General features: G+C 44.7%; 1 protein-coding gene across 1 annotated transcript in view; it reads right to left on the reverse strand.

The window, feature by feature from the left end:
* LOC111980432 (coxsackievirus and adenovirus receptor homolog) overlaps positions 1–26991 on the reverse strand; it is a 75999-nt gene that overhangs the window by 14738 nt on the left and 34270 nt on the right. The window contains exon 2 of the mRNA XM_024011168.2: positions 14747–14916. Coding sequence (XP_023866936.1) covers positions 14747–14916 — 170 coding nt within the window. The remainder of the gene's footprint in view (positions 1–14746; positions 14917–26991) is intronic.

Genomic DNA, 26991 nt, shown 5'->3' on the forward strand with positions numbered 1-26991 from the left:
GATAACAGAGAGAAAGAACTTTGGCTGGAGTTTAAACAAGGGCAAAGTGCAATCTCACACCCACCCCTACCTACCTAAAAAGAGGCTGACCCATGGGGTCCCAGAGAGGGTGAGGGCATAGCAATGATGACATGAGTAGTATGTGTGGGTAGCTACTACATCACCGAAACCTACAGCACTTTATTTTTTACATTGTAGAATAAAGTGAAGACATTCAACAACTATTAAATAACACTGGAATCTTAGAACCAAAAAGGCTAAACAAATATTAAATAGATTTTTTATTGAGAATCTACAGACCACCCAAAGAGTAGCCACCCTTGCCACTCGATGACAGCCTTTGCGCACGCTTGCATTCTCGCAACCAGCTTCTGAGTTAGTCACCAGAAGCCCTTCAAAATAAACAGGGTGTGCCCTTTTAAAAGTACCTTGTGAAAATTCTTCCGTCGTTTTTATTTTTTTATTCACTTTATGTAACCCAGTAGCTGCCAGTTGAGAAACAAAGTTCTCAGTTACAAACTCGACCTGAGCCAAATAAGCAAAGCAGTGCCCGACCAAAAACAACACAGAAGTTACACATGGGAAGTAAACAAACGTAACAGTCAAAAACACAATAGAAAATCTATGTACTGTGTGCAAATGTAGTAAGGTAGGGAAGGTATGGCAATTATAGTTGGCAAAATTTAATTACAGTTTAGCATAAACACTGGAGTCGATGATGTGCAGATGATAGTGCAAGTAGATACTGGGTGCAAATAGAGCAACAAAATAACAAATGGGATGAGTAGTTGGTGGCGATTACAATGGCTGTTGTACAGTACATGATCGTAAGCTGCCTGACAGGCTGAGCTTAAAGTTAGGAGGAATATAACGTCTCCCAGCTTCGTGATTTTTGCATATTCGTTCCAGACATTGGCAGCAGAGAACTGGAAAGGGAAAGGCGGCCAAAGGAGGTGGCCAGCCAACGAGAGCTCAGGTTGCATCGGTGGGTAGTATATGGGCTTGTGACTAAACGGATGGCATGTGATAGACTACATCAATTTGCTGTAGTAGAGTGATTGAGGCTATTTTGTAATGACATCGCCGAAGTCAAGGATCGGTAGCGATTAGTCAGTTTACAGGTATTTTTGGCGTATGAGTTGAAAGGAGGCTTTGTGCTGCGACAATAGGAAGCCGATTCAGATTAATTTGGAATTGAATGGCTTAATTGAGTATTGGAAGGAGAGTTTACAGTTCTAACCAGACACCTAGGATTTGTACTCACATATTCTAATCAGAACCGTCCAAGTAGTCTGATGCTAGGCGCGGCAGGGCGGGCAGCAATCGAGTTGAACAGCAGCATTTAGTTTACTAGCATTAGAGCAGTTGGAGGCCACAAACAGAGTGTTGTATCATTGTTCCTATACGACATAACCTGAAAGGCCCACTTCGCAAGGGGAAGAAAGCCACTGCTCCAAAAACGCCATAAAAAAAGCCACGGACACGTTGCAAACGCACATGGCAAAGATTGTACTTTTGGAGAAATCTCGTCTGATAACAACAAATAAACTGTTTTGGCCATAATACCATCGTTATGTTTGGAGAAAAAGGGAGCTGCAGCAAAACACATCACAACCTGAAGCACGGGGGTGGCACATCATGTGGGGGGTCTTTGCGCAGAGGACTTGCACTTCACAAAATAGTGATCATGAAAAGGAAAAATATGGTGATTTTATTAAGCAACATCTCAAGACATCATCAGGAAGTTAAAAGCTTGTTGCACAATGATCTTCCAAATGACAATTGACCCCAAGGCAACTTCCAAATTGTGCAAAATGGCTTAAGGAACAACAAATCAAGTATTGGATGGCCATCACAAACCCACCTCTCCTATAAAAATTGTGGGCAGAACTGAAAAAGCGGTGCGAGCAAGAGCCTACAAAACCTGACTCAGTTACACCAGCTCTGTCAGGAGGAATAGGGCCAAAAATCACCACTTATTTGGAAGCTTGGAAGGCTGACCCGAAACGTTTGACACAAAGTAAAACAATTAAAGGCAATGCGACAAATAACTAATTGAGTATGTAAATTTCTACCCACTGGGAATGTGATGAAGAAATAAAAGCAAATAAATCATCTCTCTTACAATTTGACAGTTCACATTCTGTAAAATAGTAGTATCCTGATGAGTGGCTGCGGGGGCAGAGCTGTTCCGTAGGGAGCCAGGTGGAAAGCTGCAGCGCAGAAAAATCTTATTGAATTCTCGTTATCGTAATTTATCGTGCTGACAGTATTCCTAGCCTCAGTGCAGTGGGCAAGCTGGAGGAGTGCTCTTAGTTCTCCATGGACTTCACGTCCTCAACGTATTGGAATAGTGCTAACAAGGTTGCAAATTCTTTTTGAAAAAGCTAGCCTTCACTTCCTAACTGACTGTGTATCATTGGATCCTGACTTCACCTAAATAAATTGCATAGTTGCGGGCTGTTCATGCTAATGCAGTACCCACAGGATGGTGTGTGCTGGTAAGGCATGAAGTCTGGAGTAAACCAGGGCTATATCTTCTGTAGTCTACATTTTTTGTTTGAAGGGGGCATCTTAAATGGTGAGGAAACACTTTTAAAGAACAAACAGGCATCTCCTACTAAACGGGACGAGCAAATGCTCCAGACTACCCAGGCCAGGTCGATAGAACAGGCCGCTCGTAAGGTTTTAGGGAGCGTTTGACAGTGATGAGGGTGGCGTTTGACTTGCGCCCTTCGACGCAGCAATGAGGTAGTAAGCACTGAACCTGGTGAAGACAGCAGAGTGTATTTAGAGCAAAGTTGTCAGATGATATCTATGAGTCCCAGTTACAATTAGTGTACCATGTAGTTCCTTGATAATTTGTGAGATTGAGGCATCTATTTAGATGTTATGGCCGGGTATTAAACATATCCCAGTTTAGGTCATCTAACAGACAAAAACTCTGAAATAGATGCTTTGAGCAATAATTTGTGACAAAGTAGGTGTAAGTACAGAAGATACCCATTTGGGTTAAAAGAAGGCACAGTCCCATATTATGCAAAGAGACAGCTCAAATAAGCAAAAGAAAAGCCCATCATTACTTTAAGACATGAAGGCAGTTCTATCTGGCGAAAATTTCAAGAACAAGAAAAGTTCTTCAATCAGTCATCAAAAACCCATTCAAGCGCATATGAGTGAAAACTGGCTTCTATGAGGACCCCCAAGAAAAGGAAGATCCAGAGTTACCTCGCGTAAGGATAAGTCCATTAGAAGTTACCAGCCTCAGAAATCGCAGCTCAATAAATCTATTACAGAGTCAACTGTTCAGAAGAGACTGCAATCATGCCTGCATTCAAATTGCTCAAAGAACCATACTAAAGGACACCAATAAAGAAAGACTGGCTTGGCAAAGAAAACACAAAGCAATAAAGGACCGGCTTGGATATCGTTCTTTGTCTGATGATCCATTATTCCGATTTTTGGTTCAACCGCCATGTCTTTGTGAGACGCAGATACGGATGATCTCGCATGTTATTCCCACCGTGAAGCATGGAGGAGTGTTGGGGGCTGACTGGATACTGTCCGAGTGATTTGTTTAGAATCAAGGCACACTAACCCCAGGCATGGCTACCACAGCATTCTGCAAAATACCCATCTCATCTGGTCGGTGCTTATGAGACTACAATTTGTTTTAACATGACAGGGACCAACAAACAACCTCCAGCCTGGTTAAGCTATTTTGGACCCAAGGAGGGGAGAGTGACAGAGTGGCTGCATCAGATCACCTGCCTCCACAATTATTGTTATTTATTTATTATTTACCTTTATTTATCCAGGTAAGGCAGTTCGAAGAACAAGTTCTCATTTTTACAACTTGCACCTGGCAACGGGAGTAAAGCAAAGCAGGTGTCGAGCAAAAAACAACAGAGTTACCATTGGATAAACAGAGTACCAAACAAAAGCAGTTACAATCACCCCGACCTCACCCAATGATGTTTTGATTGAGTTGGACCGCAGAGTGAAGGAAAACACCAACAACTCAGAAGACGGGCCAACTGAAAAAACAACCAGTTAGGTGAAGAAAGGCAGACAAAAGAGGAAGTACGGGAGACAAACGAGAGAAGACGGCGATGGAGTGAAGGAGAGGGTTGAGAAGGATGGGGGAGAAATGAAAGCATGTGAAAAACGCCAAAGAAGGAAGCGGAACTTGCTAACAGCCGTGACCCAATCCTTGCAGTGCAACCAGGTTCACTAGGCTCGGTGGGTTCACGCTGGCGGTGGGCGGAGAGCGGGGGGGGGGGGCGAGAGGGGGAGGGGACCCGGGGAGGGGGACAGGGGGTGGGCGAGCCGGTCAGATGGAGTCGTAGAAAGTCCGCCCTCTTTAGTGTCCTAGTTTTCATAACTGCGGACCTTAATTGCTACCGTCTGAAGCTTGTTGAGTGTCTTAACGACCGTTCCACAGGTGCATGTTCATTAATTGTTTATGGTTCATTGAACAAGCATGGGAAGCGGTTTTTAAACCCTTTACAATGAAGATCCTGTGAAGTTAGATTTGTAAAAATCCAAAATTTCTCTGAAAGACAGGATCCTGAAAAAGGGACATTCTTTTTTGCTGAGTTTATATGTAGCATTTAATCATAGTCTAAGGCTACCATCTGTTGTCTTTCTTGGCACTGGAAAAAATTGTCTAGCCAGGGATAATCAACTAGATTCAGCCGCGGGACGATTTTTTTTTCTGAGTGGATGGTCGGGGGCCGGAACATAAATAAAATCACTGGCTGCCAGTTGTGGAAACCTGGTCTAGAGCCCTGCCGCCAATGTAAAGTAATTCTTCCATTAAAACATTTTCTTTGTTGTTGTATTTGTTGTTATCTTCTCACTTTTTCCATATCGGCCAGCTCTAGCACCCCCCCCACAATTTAAAAAAAAAAATAGTTATGGCACAAAATATTTCAAAATATCACTAAATGGATTTGTGTCCTAATGCCCAGCTTCGTTAATGCCAGTGTTAGTGTTATTTCATAAGGTAGCAACCTTAACTCTAGGTAACCAGAGCCACATATACCAATGTGTTGCTCTATGGCGCTGTGTTTAACTATTCTGTTTTTAATGAAAACACATCATGTCAACTTTGATACAGTGCCTGTCAGTTGAGAGTAAAAAGGGAGATGTCAGGTTTTGTTCCTTTTGTTAACCGTCGATGGAACCCTTCAGTTCTCCTTATATGTTGTGGGAAGGGAAAACTCCCACAACCCCCATGACTATAAAAACAGCAGTTCATCTTTTACTTGTGCATGTTTTTAACGGTTATAAAAATCCCACATGGGTTGAGTGTGCATCGCTCTGTGTGTGCAAGCGTGCACTGTGCACGCTCGTTAGTGCGTGAGAAGGGGTTTGTGGGGTGTGTCGGTTGGCTCTCGTGACCTCACCCACCTGCTCTCTGCATGGTACCTCTATTAGTGGAAAGCCACCTTCCAGCCATGCTGTGAGAACCAGCAGCTCTGTGTACAGCCGCGTCATCCCTCTGTAGTCTGGAGGTATGGGGTACACAGGGCTGCTGTGAGAATAGACAGATCCACATAGCCCATGCATTGCCTGAGGCATGTAGCTAGAAGCTTATAGAGGGATAGATGGCCTCACTCCAGCCTCTGAATGGTGGGAGTCTCTCCTGTGTCTCTCCGTTCCACTCCTCCGCTGGTGATGCCTCTGCATCCTTCTTTCTCTCTCTCTCCTCTCTTTGTCCCCCATGACCTGAGTTTTTAGTCCAGGGCTAGAAAAGATCAGTAAGAGCCCTTCATTAGCTGTCCCTCTCACCATTCTCCCTGCTCCTACTTCCAGCCAACCCGCTCCTCTCCTCTCCTCCATTGTCTCTGCTAAAAAATTATATATAATGTAATTGGGAGCAGTGCCTCAGGAGAGCTCTATTTGTTTTTGACCTACTTCATTTTATTTAGAATGGAACCACTGATGATAATTGGGAGGGGTGGGGGTGGAAGAAGTGGCGTATTTCCCAAAAATAACATTATATTATAGAGCCGTCATTGTACTCCCCAGGTTTGGCGTTTCTGTGTAAAGACTACAATGCTCATGTGGTATAACTGTAGAAGCCAGTTGTGGGTGGTTTTCCGTTTGTGTCTACCTCCTCTCTAGTTGTACTCAGCTGTAAACTATGTGAATGTTCCATACTCAGAGTTTAGCTTCACTGCTCATTATTTTTGTTTGTCGTTCATTGCGCCTCAAACCGTCTCCAATCTTTTACAAGGGTCACAATCTCACCAGACCATTCTTCATTCACAACGGCCAAGTTTCTATCTTCCTCTGAGCGGTAGATATTAATTGACCCCATCAAGGGACACTCAGTGCATAGACAGACAAACACACGCACACAGCCTACTTCGCCCTGGTGGGTGGATGTCATGTGTATTATCAGTAATTAGTGCCTGTTAAGTTCAGTGGCTGCAGGGCTGGCTTGGTGTATGTGACAGTGCCCAGTAGGATTAGTGCTGGCAAACCAGAGCTGGGGCTAACACTGTACTGGCAGGCTGACTACTTGGATGTCCAGAGAGCGAGAAGGGAGGGGTGATGAGTAGGCTGGGGTACACTACTGGCAGGCGGGACTACGATGTCCAGAGAGCGAGAATGGGAGGGGTGATGATGTGGCTGGGGCTACACTGTACTGGCAGGCTGGACTACTGGATGTCCAGAGAGCGAGAAGGGAGGGTATGATGTGGGCGTGGGCTACACTACTGGCAGGTGGACTATCTGAGAATGTCCACGAGAGGCAAGCAAGGAGAGGTGATGATGACTGGTGGGCTGGGGCTACACTGTACTGGCATGGACTACTATGTCCAGAGAGCAAAGAAGGGAGGGGTGATGATGGGGCTGGGGCTACAACTGTACTGGCAGGCTGTGACTACTGGATGTCCAGAGAGTGATGAAAGGGATGGAGTGTATGGGGCTGGGGCTACAGCCAGCTGTGAACTGAGTCTCTGAGTGCGGATTGTCGTGTGGATTTATCTACTCATGCTTGTAAGCCGCGGAGGGAGATGGAGGGAGAGATAGTAGAATGGATATTATGACAAAAGGAATTAAGGGGAAGTAGCAGAGAGGAGTGAGGAGAGCTGGTGAGAGAGGAGGTGGAATGGGAGAGGAAGCGAATGGAATGGGAGAGGAGAGGATGGAATGGCGAGAGAAGAGGATGGAATGGGGAGAGAGAGGGATGAGGCAGGAAGGTTGAGTAAGAAGGAATGAGAAGAAGGAGAAAGAAGAGGATGGAATGGGAGAGGAGAGGATGGAAGTGGGATGAGGAAGAGGCGATGGAAATGGGGAGATGGATGAGGAGGAAATGGAGAGAGAGAGATGAATGGGAAGGAGGGAGGATGGAGGAGTGTGAGAGAGGAGAGGATGAATGGGAGAGAGGAGAGATGGAATGGGAGAGGAAGATGGATGGATGTGGAATGAGGAGATGATGAGATGGCAGAGGAGGAGCGGATGGAATGGGAGAGGAGAGGATGGAATGGGAGTGGAGAGGATGGATATGGAGAAGGATGAATCAAGTTGACAGTAGATGATGTCTCGAGCGAGCGCATGGTAGATTATGGGGAATTGCTGCCGAGAGGAAGTTGGAAATGGGAGGAGTTATGGCAATGAGAGGATCGAGCGGATTGGAATATGGGGATGGAGGCAGAGGATGGAATGAGTCATCATCACCCCTCCCCTTCTCGCTCTCTGGACATCCAGTAGTCCAGCCTGCCAGTACAGTGTAGCCCCAGCTCTGGTTTGCCAGCACTAATCCTACTGGGCACTGTCACATACACCAAGCCAGCCCTGCAGCCACTGAACTTAACAGGCCACTAATTACTGATAATACACATGACATCACCCCACCAGGGCGCAAGTAGGCTGTGTGCGTGTGTTTGTCTGTCTATGCACTGAGTGTCCCTCTGATTGGTCAATTAATATCTACCCGCTCAGAGGAAGATAGAAACTTGGCCGTTGTGAATGAAGAAATGGTCTGGTGAGATTGTGACCCTTGTAAAAGATTGGAGACGGTTTGAGGCGCAATGAACGACAAAACAAAAATAATGAGCAGTGAAGCTAAACTCTGAGTATGGAACATTCAAAACATGTTTACAGCTGAGTACAACTAGAGAGGAGGTAGACCACAAAYGGAAAACCACCCACAACTGGCTTCTACAGTTATATCCACATGAGCATTGTAGTCTTTACACAGAAACGCCAAACCTGGGGAGTACAATGACGGCTCTATAATAATAATGTTATTTTTKGGGAAATACGCCACTTCTTCCACCCCCACCCCTCCCAATTAATCATCAGTGGTTCCCATTCTAAATAAAATGAAGTAGGTCAAAAACAAATAGAGCTCTCCTGAGGCACTGCTCCCCAATTACATTATATATATATTTTTTTAGCAGAGACAATGGAGGGAGAGGAGAGAGCAGGGTTGGGCTGGAAGTAGGAGCCAGGGAAGAATGGTGAGAGGGACAGCTAATGAAGGGCTCTTACTGATCTTCTTCTAGCCCTGGACATAAAAACTCAGGTCATGGGGGACAAAGAGAGAGAGAGAGAGAGAGAGGATGCAGAGGCATCACCAGCGGAGGAGTGGAACGGAGAGACACAGGAGAGACTCCCCCACCATTCAGAGGCCTGGAGTGAGGCCATCTATCCCTCTATAAGCTTCTAGCTACATGCCCTCAGGCAATGCATGGGCTATGTGGATCTGTCTATTCTCACAGCAGCCCTGTGTACCCCATACCTCCAGACTACAGAGGGATGACGCGGCCTGTACACAGAGCTGCTGGGTTCTCACAGCATGGCTGGAAGGTGGCATTCCACTCAATAGAGGTACCATGCAGAGAGCAGGTGGGTGAGGTCACGAGAGCCAACCGACACACCCCCACAAACCCCTTCTCACGCACTAACGAGCGTGCACAGTGCACGCTTGCACACACAGAGCGATGCACACACTCAAACCCATGTGGGATATTTTATAACGCTTTAAAAACATGCACCAAGTAAAAGATGAACTGCTGTTTTTATAGTCATGGGGGTTGTGGGAGTTTTCCCTTCCCACACATATAAGAGAACTGAAGGGTTCCATCGACGGTTAACAAAAAGGAACAAAACCTGACATCTCCCTTTTACTTCTCAACTGACAGGCACTGTATCAAAGTTGACATGATAGTGTTTCATTAAAAACAGATAGTTAAMCACAGCGCCATAGAGCAACACATATGGTATATGGCTCTGGTTAACCATAGAGTTAAGGTTGCTACTTATGAAATAACACTAACACTGGCATTACAGAGCTGGGCATTAAGGACACAAATCCATTTAGTGATATTTTGAAATATTTTGTGCCATAACGATTTTTTTTTTAAATTGTGGGGGGGGGTGCTAGAGCTGGCCGATATGKACAAAAAGTGATGAAGATAACAACAAATACAACAACAAAGAAAATGTTTTAATGGAAGATTACTTTACATTAGCGGCAGGGCTCTAGACCAGGGTTCCACAACTGGCAGCCAGTGATTTTATTTATGTTCCGGCCCCCCGACCATCCACTCAAGAATTAAAAAATCGTCCCGCGGCTGAATCTAGTTGATTATCCCTGGCTAGACAATTTTTTTCCAGTGCCAAGAAAGACAACAGATGGTAGCCTTAGACTATGATTAAATGCTACATATAAACTCAGCAAAAAAAGAAATGTCCCTTTTTCAGGATCCTGTCTTTCAAAGAAATTTGGATTTTTACAAATCTAACTTCACAGATCTTCATTGTAAAGGGTTTAAACACCGCTTCCCATGCTTGTTCAATGAACCATAAACAATTAATGAACATGCACCTGTGGAACGGTCGTTAAGACACTAACAGCTTACAGACGGTAGGCAATTAAGGTCGCAGTTATGAAAACTTAGGACACTAAAGAGGCCTTTCTACGGACTCTGAAAAACACCAAAAGAAAGATGCCCAGGGTCCCTGCTCATCTGCGTGAATGTGCCTTAGGCATGCTGCAAGGAGGCATGAGGACTGCAGATGTGGCCAGGGCAATAAATTGCAATGTACATACTGTGAGACGCCTAAGACCGCGCTACAGGGAGATAGGACGAACAGCTGATCGTCCTCGCAGTGGCAGACCACGTGTAACACCTGCACAGGATCGGTACATCCGAACATCACACCTGCGTGACAGGCACAGGATGGCAACAACAACTGCCCGAGTTCCACCAGGAACGCACAATCCCTCCATCAGTTCTCAGACTGTCCGCAATAGGCAGAGAGGCTGGACTGAGGGCATGTAGGCATGTTGTAAGGCAGGTCCTCACCAGACATCACCGGTAACAACTTTGCCTATGGGCACAAACCCACCGTCGCTGGACCAGACAGGACWGGCAAAAAGTGCTCTTCACTGATGAGTCGCGGTTTTGTCTCACCAGGGGTGATGGTCGGCATTGTGTTTATCGTCGAAGGAATGAGCGTTACACCGAGGCCTGTACTCTGGAGCAGGATCAATTTGGAGGTGGAGGGTCCGTAATGGTCTGGGGCGGTGTGTAACAGCATCATCGTACTGAGCTTGTTGTCATTGCTGGCAATCTCAACGCTGTGCGTTACATGGAAGACATCCTCCTCCCTCATGTGGTACCCTTCCTGCAGGCTCATCCTGACATGACCCTCCAGCATGACAATGCCACCAGCCATACTGCTCGTTCTGTGCGTGATTTCCTGCAAGACAGGAATGTCGGTGTTTTGCCGTGGCCAGCGAAGAGCCCGGATCTCAATCCCATTGAGCACGTCTGGGACCTGTTGGATCGGAGGGTGAGGGCTAGGGCCATTCCCCCCAGAAAATGTCCGGGGAACTCAGGTCGCCTTGGTGGGAAGCAGCGGGTAACATCTCACAAGCCAAGACTGACAAATCCTGGTGCAGTCCAATGAGGAGAAGATGCCACTGCAGTACTAATGCAGCTGGTGGCCACACAGATACTGACTCCTACTTTTGATTTTACCCCCCTTCTGTTCAGGGACACATTTGCCATTTCGTGATTAGTTACATGTTTGGAACTTTGTTCCAGTTATGTCCAGTTGTTGAATCTTGTTATGTCATCAAAAATGGACACATGTAAGTTTGCTGAAAATTAAATCTGGTTGAGAGGGAGAGGACGCTTCTTGTTTTGATGATATAATTATATATAATATAAGTTGAAAGTAAGAGTTCACACTACACCTTAACGCCAAAACATTTAACTCACTGTTTTTTCAACAATTCTTACATTTATCCTAGTAAAAAATCCCTGTCTTAGCGTCAGGTTGTAGGATCACCACTTATATTGAAGATTGTGTCTAATATGCAGCTAATTAGCATATAGACTGAAGAATGATTTGAATTTCATCAATTCCCGATTTGGTCAGTAAGGTTTACATGCTTACCAAATACTAATGGAATGAAGTGTATTGCCTTTAAATCGTTTAACTTGGGGCAAAGTTTCAGGTAGCCTTCCACAACCTTCTCACAAGTAGTTGGTGGAATTATTGCCCATTCCTCCTGACAAGAGCGGCGTGTAACTGAGTCAGGTTTGTAGCCTCCTTGCTACACAGCTTTTTCAGTTCTGCCCACAAATTTTCTCTGAGGATTGAGGTAGGCTTTGGATGGCTACTCCAATACCTTGACTTTGTTGTCCTAAGCCATTTTGCCACAATTGGAAGTATGCTTGGGTTCATTGTCCATTTGGAAGACCCATTTGCGATCAAGCTTTAACTTCCTGACTGATGTCTTGATGTTGCTTCAATATATCCACAATTTTCCTTCTCATGATGCCATCTATTTTGTGAAGTGCACCAGACCCTCCTGCAGCAAAGCACCCCACAACATGATGCTGCCACCCCGTGGTTCATGGTTGGGATGTTGTTCTTCGGCTTGCCAGCCTCCCTCTTTTTCCTCCAAACATAATGATGGTCGATATGGCCAAACAGTTCTATTTTTGTTTCATCAGACCAGAGGACATTGTTGCAAACCGTAGTCTGGCTTTTTTATGCCGGTTTGGATCAGTGGCTTTTATGCTGAGCAGCCTTTCAGGTTATGTCGAATAGGACTCGTTTTACTGTGGATATAGATACTTTTGTATCTGTTTCCTCCAGCATCTTCACAAGGTCCTTTGCTGTTGTTCTGGGATTGATTTGCACTTTTCGCACCAAAGTACGTTCATCTCCAGGAGACAGAACGCGTCTCCTTTCTGAGCGGTATGACGGCTGCGTGGTCCCATGGTGTTTATACTTGCGTACTTTTTCTGTACAGATGAATGTGGTACCTTCAGGCGTTTGGAAATTGCTGCCAAGGATGAACCAGACTTGTGGAGGTCTACAATTTTTTTTCTGAGATCTTGGCTGATTTCTTTTGATTTTCCCATGATGTCAAGCAAAGAGGAACTGAGTTTGAAGGTAGGCCTTGAAATACATCCACAGTACACCTCCAATTGACTCAAATGATGTCATTTAGCCTATCAGAAACTTCTAAAGCCATGACATAATTTTCTGGAAAATGTTCCAAGCTGTTAAGGCACAGTCAACTTAGTGTATGTTGACTTCTGACCCACTGGAATTGTGATACAGTGAATTATAAGTTAAATAGTCTGTCTGTAAACAATTGTTGGAAAAATGACTTGTGTCATGTACAAAGTCGATGTCCTAACCGACTTGCCAAAACTACAGTTTGTTAACAAGAAATTTGTGGAGTGGTTGAAAAACTAGTTTTAATGACTCCAACCTAAGTGTATGTAAACGTCCGACTTCAGCTGTATATATATAAAAAAGTATTTGGACACGCCTTCAAATTAGTGGATTTGGCCATTTCAGCCATACCCATTGATGACAAGTATATAAAATTGAGCACACAACAATGCAATCTCCATAGACAAACATTGGCAGTAGAATGTTCTTACTGAAAAGCTCAGTGACTTTCAACGTGGCACCGTCATAGGATGCCAACTTTCCAACAAGTCAGTTCGTCAAAGCTGCCCCGGTCAACTGTAAGTGCTGTTATTGTGAAGTAAAAATGTCTAGGAGCAACAACGGCTCAGCCGCGAAGTGGCAGGCCACACATGCTCACAGAATGGGATCGCCGAGTGCTGAAGAACGTAAAAATCATCTGTCTTCAGTTGCAACCCTCACTACCAAGTTCCAAAYGAAGTCTGGAAGCAATGTCAGCACAATAACTGTTTGTTGGGAGCTTCATGAAATSGGTTTCCATGGCCGAGCAGCCGCACACAAGCCTAAGATCACCATGCGCAATGCCAAACGTTGGCTGGTTTGGTGTAAAGCTCAACGCCATTGGACTCTGGAGCAGTGGAAACGCCTTCTCTGGAATGATGAATCATGCTTCACCATCAGGCAGTCCGATGGATGAATCTGTGTTTGGCGGATACTAGGAGAACGCTACCTTCCCAAATGCATAGTGCRAACTCTAAAGTTTGGTGGAGGAGGAATAATGGTCTGGGGCTGTTTTTCATGGTTCGGGCTAGGCCCCTTAGTTCTAGTGAAGGGAAATCTTAATGCTACAGCATACAATGACATTSTAGACGATTATGTGCTTCCAACTTTGTGGCAATAATTTTGGGAAGGCCCTTTCCTGTTCCAGCATGATAATGCCCCGTGGACAAAGCGAGGCCCATACAGAAATGCTTTGTCGAGATCGGTGTGGAAGAACTTGACAGGCCTGCACAGAGCCCTGATCTCAACCCCATCGAACACCTTTGGGATGAATTGGAACGCCGACTGTGAGCCAGGCCTAATCGCCCAACATCAGTGCCCAACCTCACTAATGCTCTTGTGGCTGAATGGAAGCAAGTCCCYGCAGCAATGTTCCAACATCTAGTGGAAAGCCTTTGAAGAAGAGTGGAGGTTGTTATAGCAGCAAAGGGGGAATAAACTCCATACTAATGCCCATGATTTTGGAATGAGATGTTCGACGAGCAGGTGGCCACATACTTTTGGTCATGTATTGTATTTCATCGAACATGTCCAGGAAATGCATGCATTTTGATGTCCAACCTGTCAAAAAATAGGATCCAGAATGATCAGATATATTTTTGGCTCTTTAGAGAATTTGCCGTCATCTTTGTGCATATTGGACTATAGGCTACATTACTCACCACCTGAGGAAGTGGGAATTCAAAACACTTAGCTAGGCGTTCCATTGCTAGTCTAGTTGATGTAGGCCTATTCGGTCCGCAGGCGCATCAAAACCAGAGGTGAGAAATACATTATATATACAGACACTGACAGAAAGCTGCGACTCTCCTCTCTGTAAAGAGAACAGTATTTTTCCCTCAATAGCATCTTGTGCTTCTCAGAATGCATCTCGCCCTCCTCCGTGCACACAGTGGGGAGGGGGAGTGAGAGTTAGCAGCCGACAGTGAAAGAGGGACAGGCAGATACATTCATAGCAGAATCAACATAATGCATAGACTATTACTGTTGACCAAATAATGRTTTTAGAATAATCTACAGGAAYGTTGTGTAGCAAAATCAACWAAAATTACTGACGTACGCAAAATGCTTCTCTAAAAGGAAGCCAATGTCGGTAATTTTTGGTTTATTGTCCCAGCTCTCACATAACACTTCTGTTRAAACACTGGATAGTTCCGACACAATATGATGAATTCTGACATACCAAAAGCAGGAATAACCCCCAAACCCTTTTTCATGGATGAAAGAACAAACACCACTCGGAAGGACCCCATTAAACACACACCACTTTGTCCTCTTTCTGGTTATCGGAGGCCAACAAGCTCCATTCGATGTCCAGGGGGCCAGAGTCCACGGGGGCCAGAGAAAACTGGCAATCCAGCTTGACACTCTCACTGCTGGCCTTCTCTATGGACGTGGGTCCCTGGGACGTGATCTCCAGGCCATGGGCTACACCTGRACACAGAGAGGGAGGGAGAGGAAGTTCATTAGCCTAATAGAACACACTGATTGCATGGCATTCCCTTCATTAGCACCTTGGGGCTAAAGATCGAATTAGAATGACTAAGTCTATGATGTTACTTCTAAAACAAATCAGGATTCCATCTTATGTTTYAGTTAAAAGTAACTGTCCAGTGTTACCAGATTTCTATGAAATATGATCTATAATTAATTATAATACGAGTGAAATATTTTTTTCAATTATGTTAAAAAGCAGCTTTTTGTGTCTTGGAATGATGTCATCGTACCCCAACACAATTGTGTGGGCGTATACCAGTCATAAAAAATATTAATATGAGCAGACCGCCGATTGGCCAGCTCATCCTGCTCACGAGGATGACAGCCTATTTGAGGAAATAGCAAGCCTTTTTGAAATGCTCTGTTTGAGATACACTTTTTTTCATTTTGTTTTTTTATATGCTCAAACTCTACTCCACAACCACAGCACTCCGTTCTGCCACCGCAGGTCTCTTGGCCTTCCCACCTCTATGGGGGTCAGCTCCTGCTCAGCCCAGTCAAAGCTCTTCACTGTCCTGGCACTCCAATGGTGGAACCAGGTTTCCCCTGAAGCTAGGACAGCAGAGTCGCTGCCCATCTTCCGAAAACATCTGAAATGAATCCCACGGCTCCCCCACAAAAAAAAAGAAACAAAAAGAGCACTGGCTTTGCTGTTAACTATTTTAGGGGGAAAATATACTTGCTACGACTGATATGTGTGTCTCAAATGAATTAACTAATTGTAAGTCACTCTGGATAAGAGTGTCTACTATATGACTAAAATGTAGACGCAACTTTGAGGTAGGGCTGGGCGATACATCAAATTAATTCAAATGTTCTCGCGTTATTCCAAATGCCTTTATCTCAGAATCAAGGTTTTTTGTATTTTTCGTTTTTATTAGTATTTATGTCCACTTGTTCTCATGTTGTCTAGATTGCTCCTTCTGTACTGTGCACCTTACCATTTACACCAGAGATCTGTATATAATGACGAAATGCTCATGTCTCCACCCTAACAATAGGAGTTGTTGTCCCAAAAGGCAGGAAGGCAAGCGACAAGCTTATGTTCAAAATAAGCACATAGAAACGCATCGGGGTTATTTTGGACATATTTTGGTGAGAGAGAAACCTCTCGCTTTGTCTCTTTCTCTATGGTTTACATACACACCCAAAGCCCCTCCCTCTACCACAACAAAGATGAGAGATCACTTATTCGTCTCTGACAAGCGATTTCAAATTGCTATCTGCATTTGAGGTTCGGTCTTACAGAATCATTCACATGGACACCAAAACACATTGAAACATTATTTTACTGTAATAGAGAAGTTCATCTTTCATCTCCTCAAACAAGCAGAGCAGACACTACTAGCATGAGGGATGGTGCTTGAGAGATTGTTTATGATACCTGTGTTCATTTTCTATAATACCTGCTACATTATTAATGAATGTGCATTATGCATGGTTCTGGTTAAATTTGTAACAAAAAAGGGCATTTTTATAGACAGACCCGAAAGCCAGATCAGTGATTATTGCAAAAAAAGCAGGTAAAACTATTTAACCTAGTGGTTAAGAGCTTTGGGCCAGTAACCAAAGTGTCGCTGGTTCGAATCCCCGAGCCGACCAGGTAAAACAAATGATAAGTCGCTCTGGATAAGAGCGTCTGCTAAATGACTCAAATGTAAAAGTCTTATGGTTGTGGGAAGCGTATATTCAGTCTAGGTATAATTTCACAAACCCTAAATTCATTCGATTATTGCTGACTGTTTTAAATGTAGTCTATTTGACCTTTAAATTGTACAACAAATCTTTTTTAGAGTAAAAAATATATATATTTAAACGAGCTATATATCATGACGGTTTGAAAAAAAAATAGAGATTTGAGTTTTAGGCCGTATCGCCCAGCCCTACTTTGAGGTAGGGTTTTTCTCCTATTTATGCTTTGGCCACAAATACGAGTATAGGATGAGTCAACAACATTATTTGTGTATGAGTTAACAGAATAATAACATTTAAAAAGTCAGATCTTTAAGGTTTAAAATCAGTCTTTTGGTTAACTGGATTATTTCAAATCTTTGAAACAGAGACTTCATAAAATGACATATTATTATGAGGTCAAGAGCTACTTCAATAAAGGCAAAACACATCTTTGTAAAATGTGAACTACACAGGGAAGAGGTTTATAATAAAGCAGACCGAAAAGGTTATGTATAAAAAATTTAAAAAAAGTGTAGCTCTGCTCATCACCCAAATGGAGCATCATATTTCTCAAGGAGTTATTCTTAGAATGAATAAACATATTTTCCTGGTGACATCAACAGAGCTAAAGATTTTCTCCATTCAATTCAGTAAGAGCTGTAAGCCCTCAGCATGGAACCACAGTCCATAGAGAATGGAGTTGTCACATGCTGCCGCCACATAGAAAAATCATTTTGACAGTCAGTCGCCTTCCACTGTCAAAACTAAAAATGCAGCTTTTTTWAAACTCGTCTGCTAGGCTATATCCCCTCGATGTAGCTCACAGATTACTAGTTGTGTATAATTCAATAGCATTGAAATGATACTGTGTAYAGAAAATACATTTTTACTACAACCTGGTGAAACAAATCTGAATTAGTGCACACACACAGGCRCGCACACACACACACGAGACCAGAGCCTGGGTTGAAACTGCATTCTGTAATCGAAAAGTAAGCAGGGAGCTGGAGCAGGTTTTGGATGCGGGCCATGGGCAGTTCAGACCCAGAGTGAGTTACATCAATCGTACGCCTCTGCTGCATGTTCTGCCAGCCCAATGTTTTAAAGTAATCTGTGTGTCATTTGGTGGTAGGGAGATAAGGAGATGGCGCCGACAGACACGGCTGCTCTGCTTCTAGCTMCTAAGCAACTTTGCAGTATTTTGTGTGTTATTTCTTACATTATTAGCCCAGAATCTTTTTTGTGTTATTACATACAGCCGGTAATAACTTTGGAATATCAGAGCGGCAGTAAGTCACCAGCATTACAACTTTCCCTGAATTGGATTCTTTGTTCATACCCCCCCAGAGCAATTGTGACTAACCACCTGGATTCGGCCTATGTAGCAAAATTTGAAATTGTGTTTTTTTTTATTTATTTTTTTACATTGGATAAAAGTAGAGACTCTACAAAATAGTATATCACACACTGCATTTGAGGAACAATGGGAAAGTAATTCTACTTTGAAAGTTGCTGAACTTGTAAACTCCCTTTTGAGAAAATGGCCTTTGAATGTTTTGGTATCTAGTGAAGAGCTATTCTTTATCTACACCCATTCAGCATCCTTCTCTTAAGCTTTAGCCCCACCCATCTCATTACGCTCTCGGAGCACGCACTTGATGCTCTAACCAATGATTTATTTACCCATTGATAACATGAAAACAGCCTAACCAGCTCTGCTGGCAACAATTTCATGACGCTTTTTTGCAGACGTTTACTGACACCGGCCATATTCAACGGGTGTTGTACACACATCACGTAACGTTAGCTAACGAGCCAGCCAGCTAACGTTAGCTAGTTAAACAACAATGAACAGTGCCAACAATGCCACAGTGCTGGGAGCTAACCAACCAGGTTCAATGTTAGCTAGCTAGGCTGTAACTAGAAAAGTAAGCGGCTCTGGGATACGAATAACGTCAGCTAGGGAGCCAGCCAGCTAATGTTAGCTACCTAGCTAACAGTACACTTTAGCTTAAGACATAAGCTAGCTAGGTTCACAATGAACCTAGCTAAGTAAACAAAGTGTAAGTTCACACACGTCACGTAACGTTAGCTAACGAGCCAGCCAGCTAACGTTAGCTAGTTAAACAACAANATGAACCTAGCTAAGTAAACAAAGTGTAAGTTCACACACGTCACGTAACGTTAGCTAACGAGCCAGCCAGCTAACGTTAGCTAGTTAAACAACAAACACAGTGCCAACAATGCCACAGTGCTGGGAGCTAACAAACCACGTTCAATGTGCACTGGTGTTTTCTCCATCTCTTCAGCTAACATACTCTAATTCCACTGATTTCAAAACTTGATCCTCCAGAAAGTGGAGAGCAACACTTATGCAGCTCCACTACACAATACAAGCCGGGTTTGACAGGATTACCAACAGACTGATGAGCTCAAATAGACAGAAGCCAAACACTGACACCATAGTACCCTCCAAGCTCATCGTTAATCTCGGGGCCCTTGGTCTGAACATCGCCCTGTGCAACTGGGTCCTGGACTTCCTGACGGTGGTGAAGGTAGGAAACACTTCCACTTTGCTGATCCTCAACACAGGGGCCCTACAAAGGTGCATGCTCAGCCCCCCCCTGTAATCCCTTTTCACCCATGACTGTGTGGCCATGCACACCTCCAACGCAATCAAGTTTGCAGACACAACAGTAGTAGGCCTGATTACCAACAATGACGAGACAGACTACAGGAAGGAGGTGAGGACCCTGGCGGAGTGGTGCCAACGTAAAAACAAAGGAGCTGATCGTGGACTTCAGGAAACAGAAGAGGGAGCACGCCCCATCCGCATCGACARGACCGCAGTGGAGAGGTGGAATGCTTCAAGTTCCTCGGCGTACACATCACGGACAATCTGAAATGGTCCACCCACACAGACAGTGTGGTGAAGAAGACGCAATAGCGCCTCTTCAACCTCAGGAGGCTGAAGAAATTCGGCTTGGCCCCTAAGACCCTCACAAACGTTTACAGATGCACAACTGAGAGCATCCCATCGGGCTGCATCACCGCCTGGTACGGCAACTGCACCACCCGCAGGACTCTCCAGAGGGTGGTTCGATCTGCCCAACACATATCCGGGGGCACACTGCCTGCCCTCCAGGACATCTACAGCACCTGTCGTCACAGGAAGGCCAAAAATGATCATCAACAACATCAACCACCTGAGCCATGGCCTGTTCACCCCGCTATCATCCAGAAGTCAGTACAGGTGTATCAAAGCTGGGACARAGACTGAAAAACAGCTMTCTCAAGGCCACTGTTAAATAGCCATCACTAGCCGGCTACCACCCGGCTACTCAACCCTGCACCATAGAGGCTGCTGCCCTTATTACATAGATGTGGAATCACAGGCCACTTTAATAATGTAGGAGCCTGTCGTGCTAGGGGGCACGCAGCATCCAAGAACCCCTACTGAAGACATAAGACACAGAATTTTCAGTCCTGCTTCATTTGAAGGGTATCTTCATAAAGCACTACATCGATGCTTCACAAATCAACCTATAACCATATCACGCTCTATAAAGATTCATGTGGCATAACTATGTGACAACCATCAATACATTTTTCACATTTATTCATCTTTTATAGAGCATGAAATATGGTTACAGATGATTTGTGACCCATGTATGCAGTGCTTATGAAGCCTATATGAATGCTTTATGAAGCCTATATTGCTGAAAGTCCATTTTCTGTTCTCCCCTCGTTTGTCTGCAATGTGGAGGGATGTTGTGTGTTGCAGATGTTTCTCCACCCTACACAGCCAAGGGATATCATAACACATACACAAGCTCCCAAATTATAATTTCCATGGAGATGAGAAAAATGAGATGAGAAAAATATATACATACACACACACACACACACACACAAATACTGTATAGTATTTACATAATGGTTCATTACATAATAGTTCACAATCAACAGGAGGTTGAACAAGAATGAAAAGCACAATGCAAATAGGAGTGGAATTCCCTTAAATTACCCATGGAACATCCCTTGTGTCATTCTTTGAACTGAAGACACATTGTGTTTGTGGTGAGAGTGTTGTTTGTCGAGTCCTGGAGGTTAGGCCTAGTTAGTGATACAGGTGCACCGCCCTCACTGCTCTCAAGACCCTCATCATCTCAATCTCCAACCCCGTCGCCTCACCTCCCTCTGGGGCATGACAGTCTGGGATCACACCACACAGCCCAGTCTCAGTCACACCCGCTATTGTGGAGAGCGAGAAGGCCCTCAGAGCATTTTATATGGTCACAGAACACTAAGCTCTAACAGCCATGAACCCCACATTGCTGCGGTAGCTGATTCTGTTGTCCATTGGATCTGACAGACGTCCTTGTTCACAGCGACTCAGTCACAGCCCTGAGCAGCAGACAACAACACCAGTGAAATGAGAGCAATAGAAACAAAGTGAGATGAATGTCTATCAAAGTCAACACAGAGAGCCTGACRTCTATGTGACAGAGCTATGTATGAATTTATCGTCAGGCATCGGTGAATACCAGAGAAACAGCCTACATGCAAAAAAACGAAAATTACATTTTCAAAACAAATTCCATTCACCTGGAACTGTTTATCAGGGAATTGTTTTCTCTGACGTTTTATCAGGGGGCACCAATGTTTTTTAAATTTTATCTAATTGATGAGTCTGGGACCTCGATGACCTTGGGCTGCTTTTGTCTTTATTACAGTTGATACTCACGGACGTCTCTCCCCCTCTCAACCACCATACACACGCACACTAGGGGAAAAGTGATATTTCATGCCATCATCTGATCACAATTAAGCTTTCCAGTAAATCTGCCATGCATGTTATGAGGGTTCAGATGAGAAAAGTGCAGTGAAATTTATGACCAACACTACCTCCCTAACCTAACGTAGCAGGCGTAAAAGAAAAAGCCTGAGCGGAGTTCCCACATCAGGTTTCCAACGGAAAAGGAATCTAGATTGAATTAGCTGTATCCCTGAAAACCGGATATATCCGGTTGTTGGCAATTCTGATAAGTATGCTACCTCCACTACCTCTCCCCTTCTCTTCTCCCCTCTCCCTTGGGTAATAGCCTACTCCCAGTGCTCGGAAACAAGCCTATACAGTACCCTCAAACTACAGAAGTAAAAAGGAAAGTAGTCAACTGACATTAAAAAAAGTCTCACCCCCCCTCTCGCTCAACCACCAGACAGACACTTTGAACTCCACTTAAAACCATTGGGCAGAAAGGCGGGGGACATGTCTGATTTTTGATTAGCCAGTAATAGCCACATAAAAATGCAAGTGAAGCTAATGGGTTATGAGCCAATCTGTATTCTCCACTGTTCAAGTCCCTTCGTAATTAATGTAGTGAAAAGACATTCAGGACATCTTTCACACTACATATAAAAACACCCAGATGGCTGTGGCTTTTCATAGACCATTCAAATTACTGTAATGGAGATTGGAGATATGAGCACACTAAACAATCATTTTAATAAACAAACAATAGAATGGGAATTAAGTGGCATCACATGGTGTAGCATGACAATGAGCTCTGACCAAAGATTATCTGCTAGATAAGCCGATGGGAAATCAATTCCTGGGAAGTAAATAACGATGAAACACGAAATGGGAAATGGACAATGAAAGTAGTGGCGGATAGATTATGCTAGATCCTTTCACGCGGCAACTAGAGCCATAACAATGAAGGACAACAATTCTTACTAAGTAGGTAGAACCCAGCGCTGCCAGAGAGAACCGTTCTATGGTTCTATGACATGTGGATGTTCCAACAGCTGGAACATAATTTCAACATAATTAGTCAATGCTATAATCACCTCGCTACAACACCCACTTACACCAGAATAACAAAACAGCATACCCTGCATAACACTGACAGACAGGGAGGTTGGTAGTTACTGATTAACACTGAACACACACAGGCAAGTGATTGGGAAATGGCCTTTATTCCACTGTGCTGTGACTGAGGCCCAGTGAGATAGGGCTCTCTGTGTGTGTGTGTGTGTGTGTGTGTGTGTGTGTGTGTGTGTGTACGTAATCAATGGGTTATATTTAAGCAATAAGGCACGAGGGGTGTGGTATATGGTCAATATACCATGGCTAGCGGCTGTATCCAGGCACACCGCAACACACACCTGAGGTGCCTTATTGCTATTGTAAACTGGTTACCAACGTAATTAGAGCAGTAAAAATAAATGCTTTGTCATACCCGTAGTATACGGTGTGATATACCACGACTGTCTGCCAATCAGCATTCAGGGCTCRAACCACCAAGTTTATAATATGGGATTTCCTTCTGTCTGTATTCAGAGTAACGGCAGCCTGGCTCAGGGAAATGACTCTGGTCTCTAACGGCAAATAGAGGGTGATCAGAGAACCTATTACTACAGTCTCAAGAAAAGGACCACTATGAAGATGAACCTGCTGGTAAATGTGGGTAAATGCACACACAATCCTTGCAAAATTGTGACCACATTAGTTGGGAACTGCCTGCCTCCTGTTGCGGTGTGTTGAGTGTGTGTGTAGAGGGGGAGGGAAGCGAACAGTGGGAACGGAGGTACACTGATTAKCTAATTAAAAACTATTCGAATGACTATTCATGCCTGCTTCCCTCCATGTGACTGGCTCCTCTCCCCCACRAATTGTGTCCGTCTGACAGCACATCCCAGCAGGATTACATGGCGACCAGCACTGGCTGATGGGAATTGTGTGTCAGAGCCTCCAACCCCACCCTGTACACCCCCTCCACTCCTCAGCAGTCCTCCCACCTACACCCCTGAATGTGGAGTGTAGGTCCCCAGGGCCCCAGATTCTCCCCAGTCGTGCTGATTGTAGACCCCCTTTATCACAGCACAATGGGGAGAGAATCCTGTCTCCTGGCAACTGATCCTACGGAGAATGCTGCTGCCGCTATGACACTTGAGAGACAGAGGAGAGGGGGAAGGTGAAAGAGAGAAAGGCTAAGCAGGGGGAGGAAGGAAGAATGGGGATTTGTAAAAGAATGACATGTTGCACAGAGGTTTATTATCTTTGTGGTAAAGCAAGGAAGAATCATCGGCTGGAATCCAGCCAAGGGAGGGAGATGCCTTTATTAAAACTGAGATCTTAAACAGGGGCCTGGAGGATAGAGACCAATGAAAGCAACCACAAATTGAAGTGCCAGTGACAACAACTAAAACCATGTTGTTTTCAGTTGTCCTTCAAATATATTCATGATGAAAATAATGTCAGTCAAGTGGCGACTATTATTCAGCATATTCCAGATGTTCTGTGCCTATGCACTCTACACAGCTAGCTACTATACTAAGAAAACCATTTTTCTAGCACAGATAACATTCTCACACATTCTCAGTGCCTACACACGTACACAGATAAAATACTGAGACAACACATGCCAGTGTCTCGGCGTGATATGACTGGAGCAGCATCATGTCCTCACCGTAGAACACATTCTATCAGTGGTGTAACGCTGTTCTGTTCTCTTATCCTCCTTATCGACTTACAATATTTCATAATGGCGTTGGCTGGCATCTGTAAGTCACTGCACCGGTTTGATCCTGAGAGGTCTTAGGAAATAGGAAGTGAGTTGAAGCAGTGCAGCAATGGGAGTAGCAGCAGCAACACTAGACTCAACAGACACTAATAAACCCTAGAGGCTAAAGCCCAACGACAGTCTCTCTGCCCTGCTCTGCCTCTGCTAGCCAAGATAAAGACCTCCGATTAACCGCTGGCTGCATCGTCTGGCTGAGGCCACCACAGACAATAAGCCTCTTTCTCAACCCACTTTTTGACCCAAAAGAGCCTCAGTGTGTGTATATGGGTCTTATAGACTGAGGCTATAGGTCTCTAGGACCAGGCTATTTCAGGCTCCATGGCTAACGATGCGGAAACAAGCATGTAGAGAACGAAAGCATGTCAGGCAGGGTGAGAGTGTGTTTGCTAGTATGTGTTTGCTAGTATGTGTTTACTTTTGTTGAGGTAGCCTTTGTATGTCTGCAAAAGTGTCGCAAAAGTGTCTCAAGAACATGTCTCCGTCCGTTTATGTAAAAACACGAAGTTAAAGCCATATTACTTTGAGAGGTCTTGTTAGAAAAAATGTATAGCTACAATTCTTCTGTTAAGAAAAAAAGTGGTTGACTGACAACAAACAAGTGTGTGTGTTTGGAGGGGGAATATGTTTGTGGATCTGGTAGGAAGACAACATCCTGCTCCTCACGCTGAGACAGCAAGATACCGCCTGGGAAATTAACGAGCCTGTAATTAAAAAAAAAAAACACTGAGATTTGGTCTTCGTTCTTATAAAGAAACATTTTCAAGAAAAGGGGGAGTTATTTTAGGGCCGCAATAGATAGGAGCTTCTTCCTTTCTGAGCTGAGCAGAGCCCTCAGTGACAGGACTTTTGAATAGCGAGCGTGGCTGGCGGCACATTATTTTTCCTGGGTGGGCTGAGTCTGTTCTGTCACTGCTCTGCTGGGATTAAGCTCTCATGGCAGTYTGGGGCCCCTGTAGCGAACAAATTAAACAGCTACTGATAACACTTCTTCCATTAACGCTGTGCTCACAGACCCTCTGTGACCTTGTTGAAGCCTGTCAACTCCTCCGCCTGGCCTGTGCATTACGGACATGACTTCATGGCACTAGAACTGTTGAACGTGAACGCTGCTCCACCAACCGCCAAACATCTCCCCAGCGAGTGAAGCCAATCCAATTTGTAGCATATCTGCACGTGTTCAGTGTTCTGTGGGTTGTGGTTTGTTTTGTGTTGGCTAATTGGTGATTCATACACAATGCACTATAATGCAGGCTGAAACTCAGCTAGTCAGGTACCAACATGGCAATGTCATCAATTCTCAGAGCGAATGACCTGAAGGCTGTTTGGACATAATTGACAAATGACATATGTTTTACTTCCCCACTACAGTACATTAAACAGAGCACTGAGGAACGCATGCCTATGGGAGTGTATGCATTTAGTCCCACTGGATTAAAGACATCCAGACAATGTTTCCAGGGTTACGTTACAGGGCTGACAATGAGACATTAGGAGGACATCATCATGACACTGACCTCAGCTGTGACAGCCTTGACCTGCCTTACCAAGGAGTCTGGAATTATTACTATTAACAGCCCGTCTGCTGCCCTGAGAAATAGGTGTGTGTGTGTGTTGCAGAAGGCCTAGTAGCAGTAGCTAATAAAGTAGTAGCATGGCCACGGCCCTATGTAGCCTAATTCACTTAAGAATACATTTTCTGTTTTTCTTGTTAAGGGGTAATATGCTAATCAGACTTGGATAACGGCATATGCTGAGCAAATAAGCAGTGAAAAAAGTACAAGACGCCTCTAGCCCTCTCTCTCACACACACACTCCCTTAATGGTCCAGTAATCAAAAGGCGAAAGACTGCTTACTCCATTGACTCCCTAAGACCATGTCCCTGGGAGGAATAGATGCTTATTTATAAGCTGCTCTGCATTATCATCTTACAATTTGGCCGGCTTTCAACAGCTGCTGCTTGTCTAACCCTCGGTCTCTGCTCTGGAGATAAAACACTACATACTGCTGCTTTTGCAATAGCTAAAAATGGGGATCCTAAAAAAATACCAATACCTAACTACCCACCCTCTCTCCAYCCCCCTCTCCTTTTGCCATCCCTTGAAGATCTGAGTTCGCCTCCTAAGTGGCGTAGGGGTCTAAGGCACTGCATCGCAGTGCTTGAGGCATCACTAAAGACCCGGGTTTGATCCCAGGCTGTGTCACAGCTGGCCGTGACCGGGAGACCCATGAGGCAGCACAAGATTAGTCGAGCGTCGTCTGGGTTAGTGGAGGGTTTGACCGGGATTTCCTTGTCCAATCGCACTCTAGCGACTCCTTGTGGCGGGCTGGGCGCCTGCAAGCTGACTTCGGTTGCCAGCTGGACGGTCTTTCCTCCAACACATTGGTGTGGCGGGCTTCCGGGGTTAAGCGAGCTTTGTGTCAAGGAGCAGTGCGGCTTGGCAGGGTCGTGTTTCGGAGGACGCATAGCTCTCGACCTTCGCCTCTCCCGAGTCCATAGGGGAGTTGCAGCGATGGGACAAGACTAACTACCAATTGGATATCACGAAATASGGAGGAAAAAGAAGAAGGGAGTTCATTTATCTAAACACCCTGGACAGTCAGATAACAGCGCCCCCTCTCATGTCCCTCCTCCCCTGTGCTCTCATTGGACACACAGACAGACACACCTTAGGGACAGTGTGTGCCGTGTGCTGGCGACAGGACAGGGGGAGGCAGACTGAGACGAGCTGATAGGCAGCAGGCCAGGCC

This window comes from Salvelinus sp. IW2-2015, linkage group LG20 (genome assembly GCF_002910315.2).
Source record: "Salvelinus sp. IW2-2015 linkage group LG20, ASM291031v2, whole genome shotgun sequence".
Lineage (NCBI taxonomy): Eukaryota > Metazoa > Chordata > Actinopteri > Salmoniformes > Salmonidae > Salvelinus > Salvelinus sp. IW2-2015.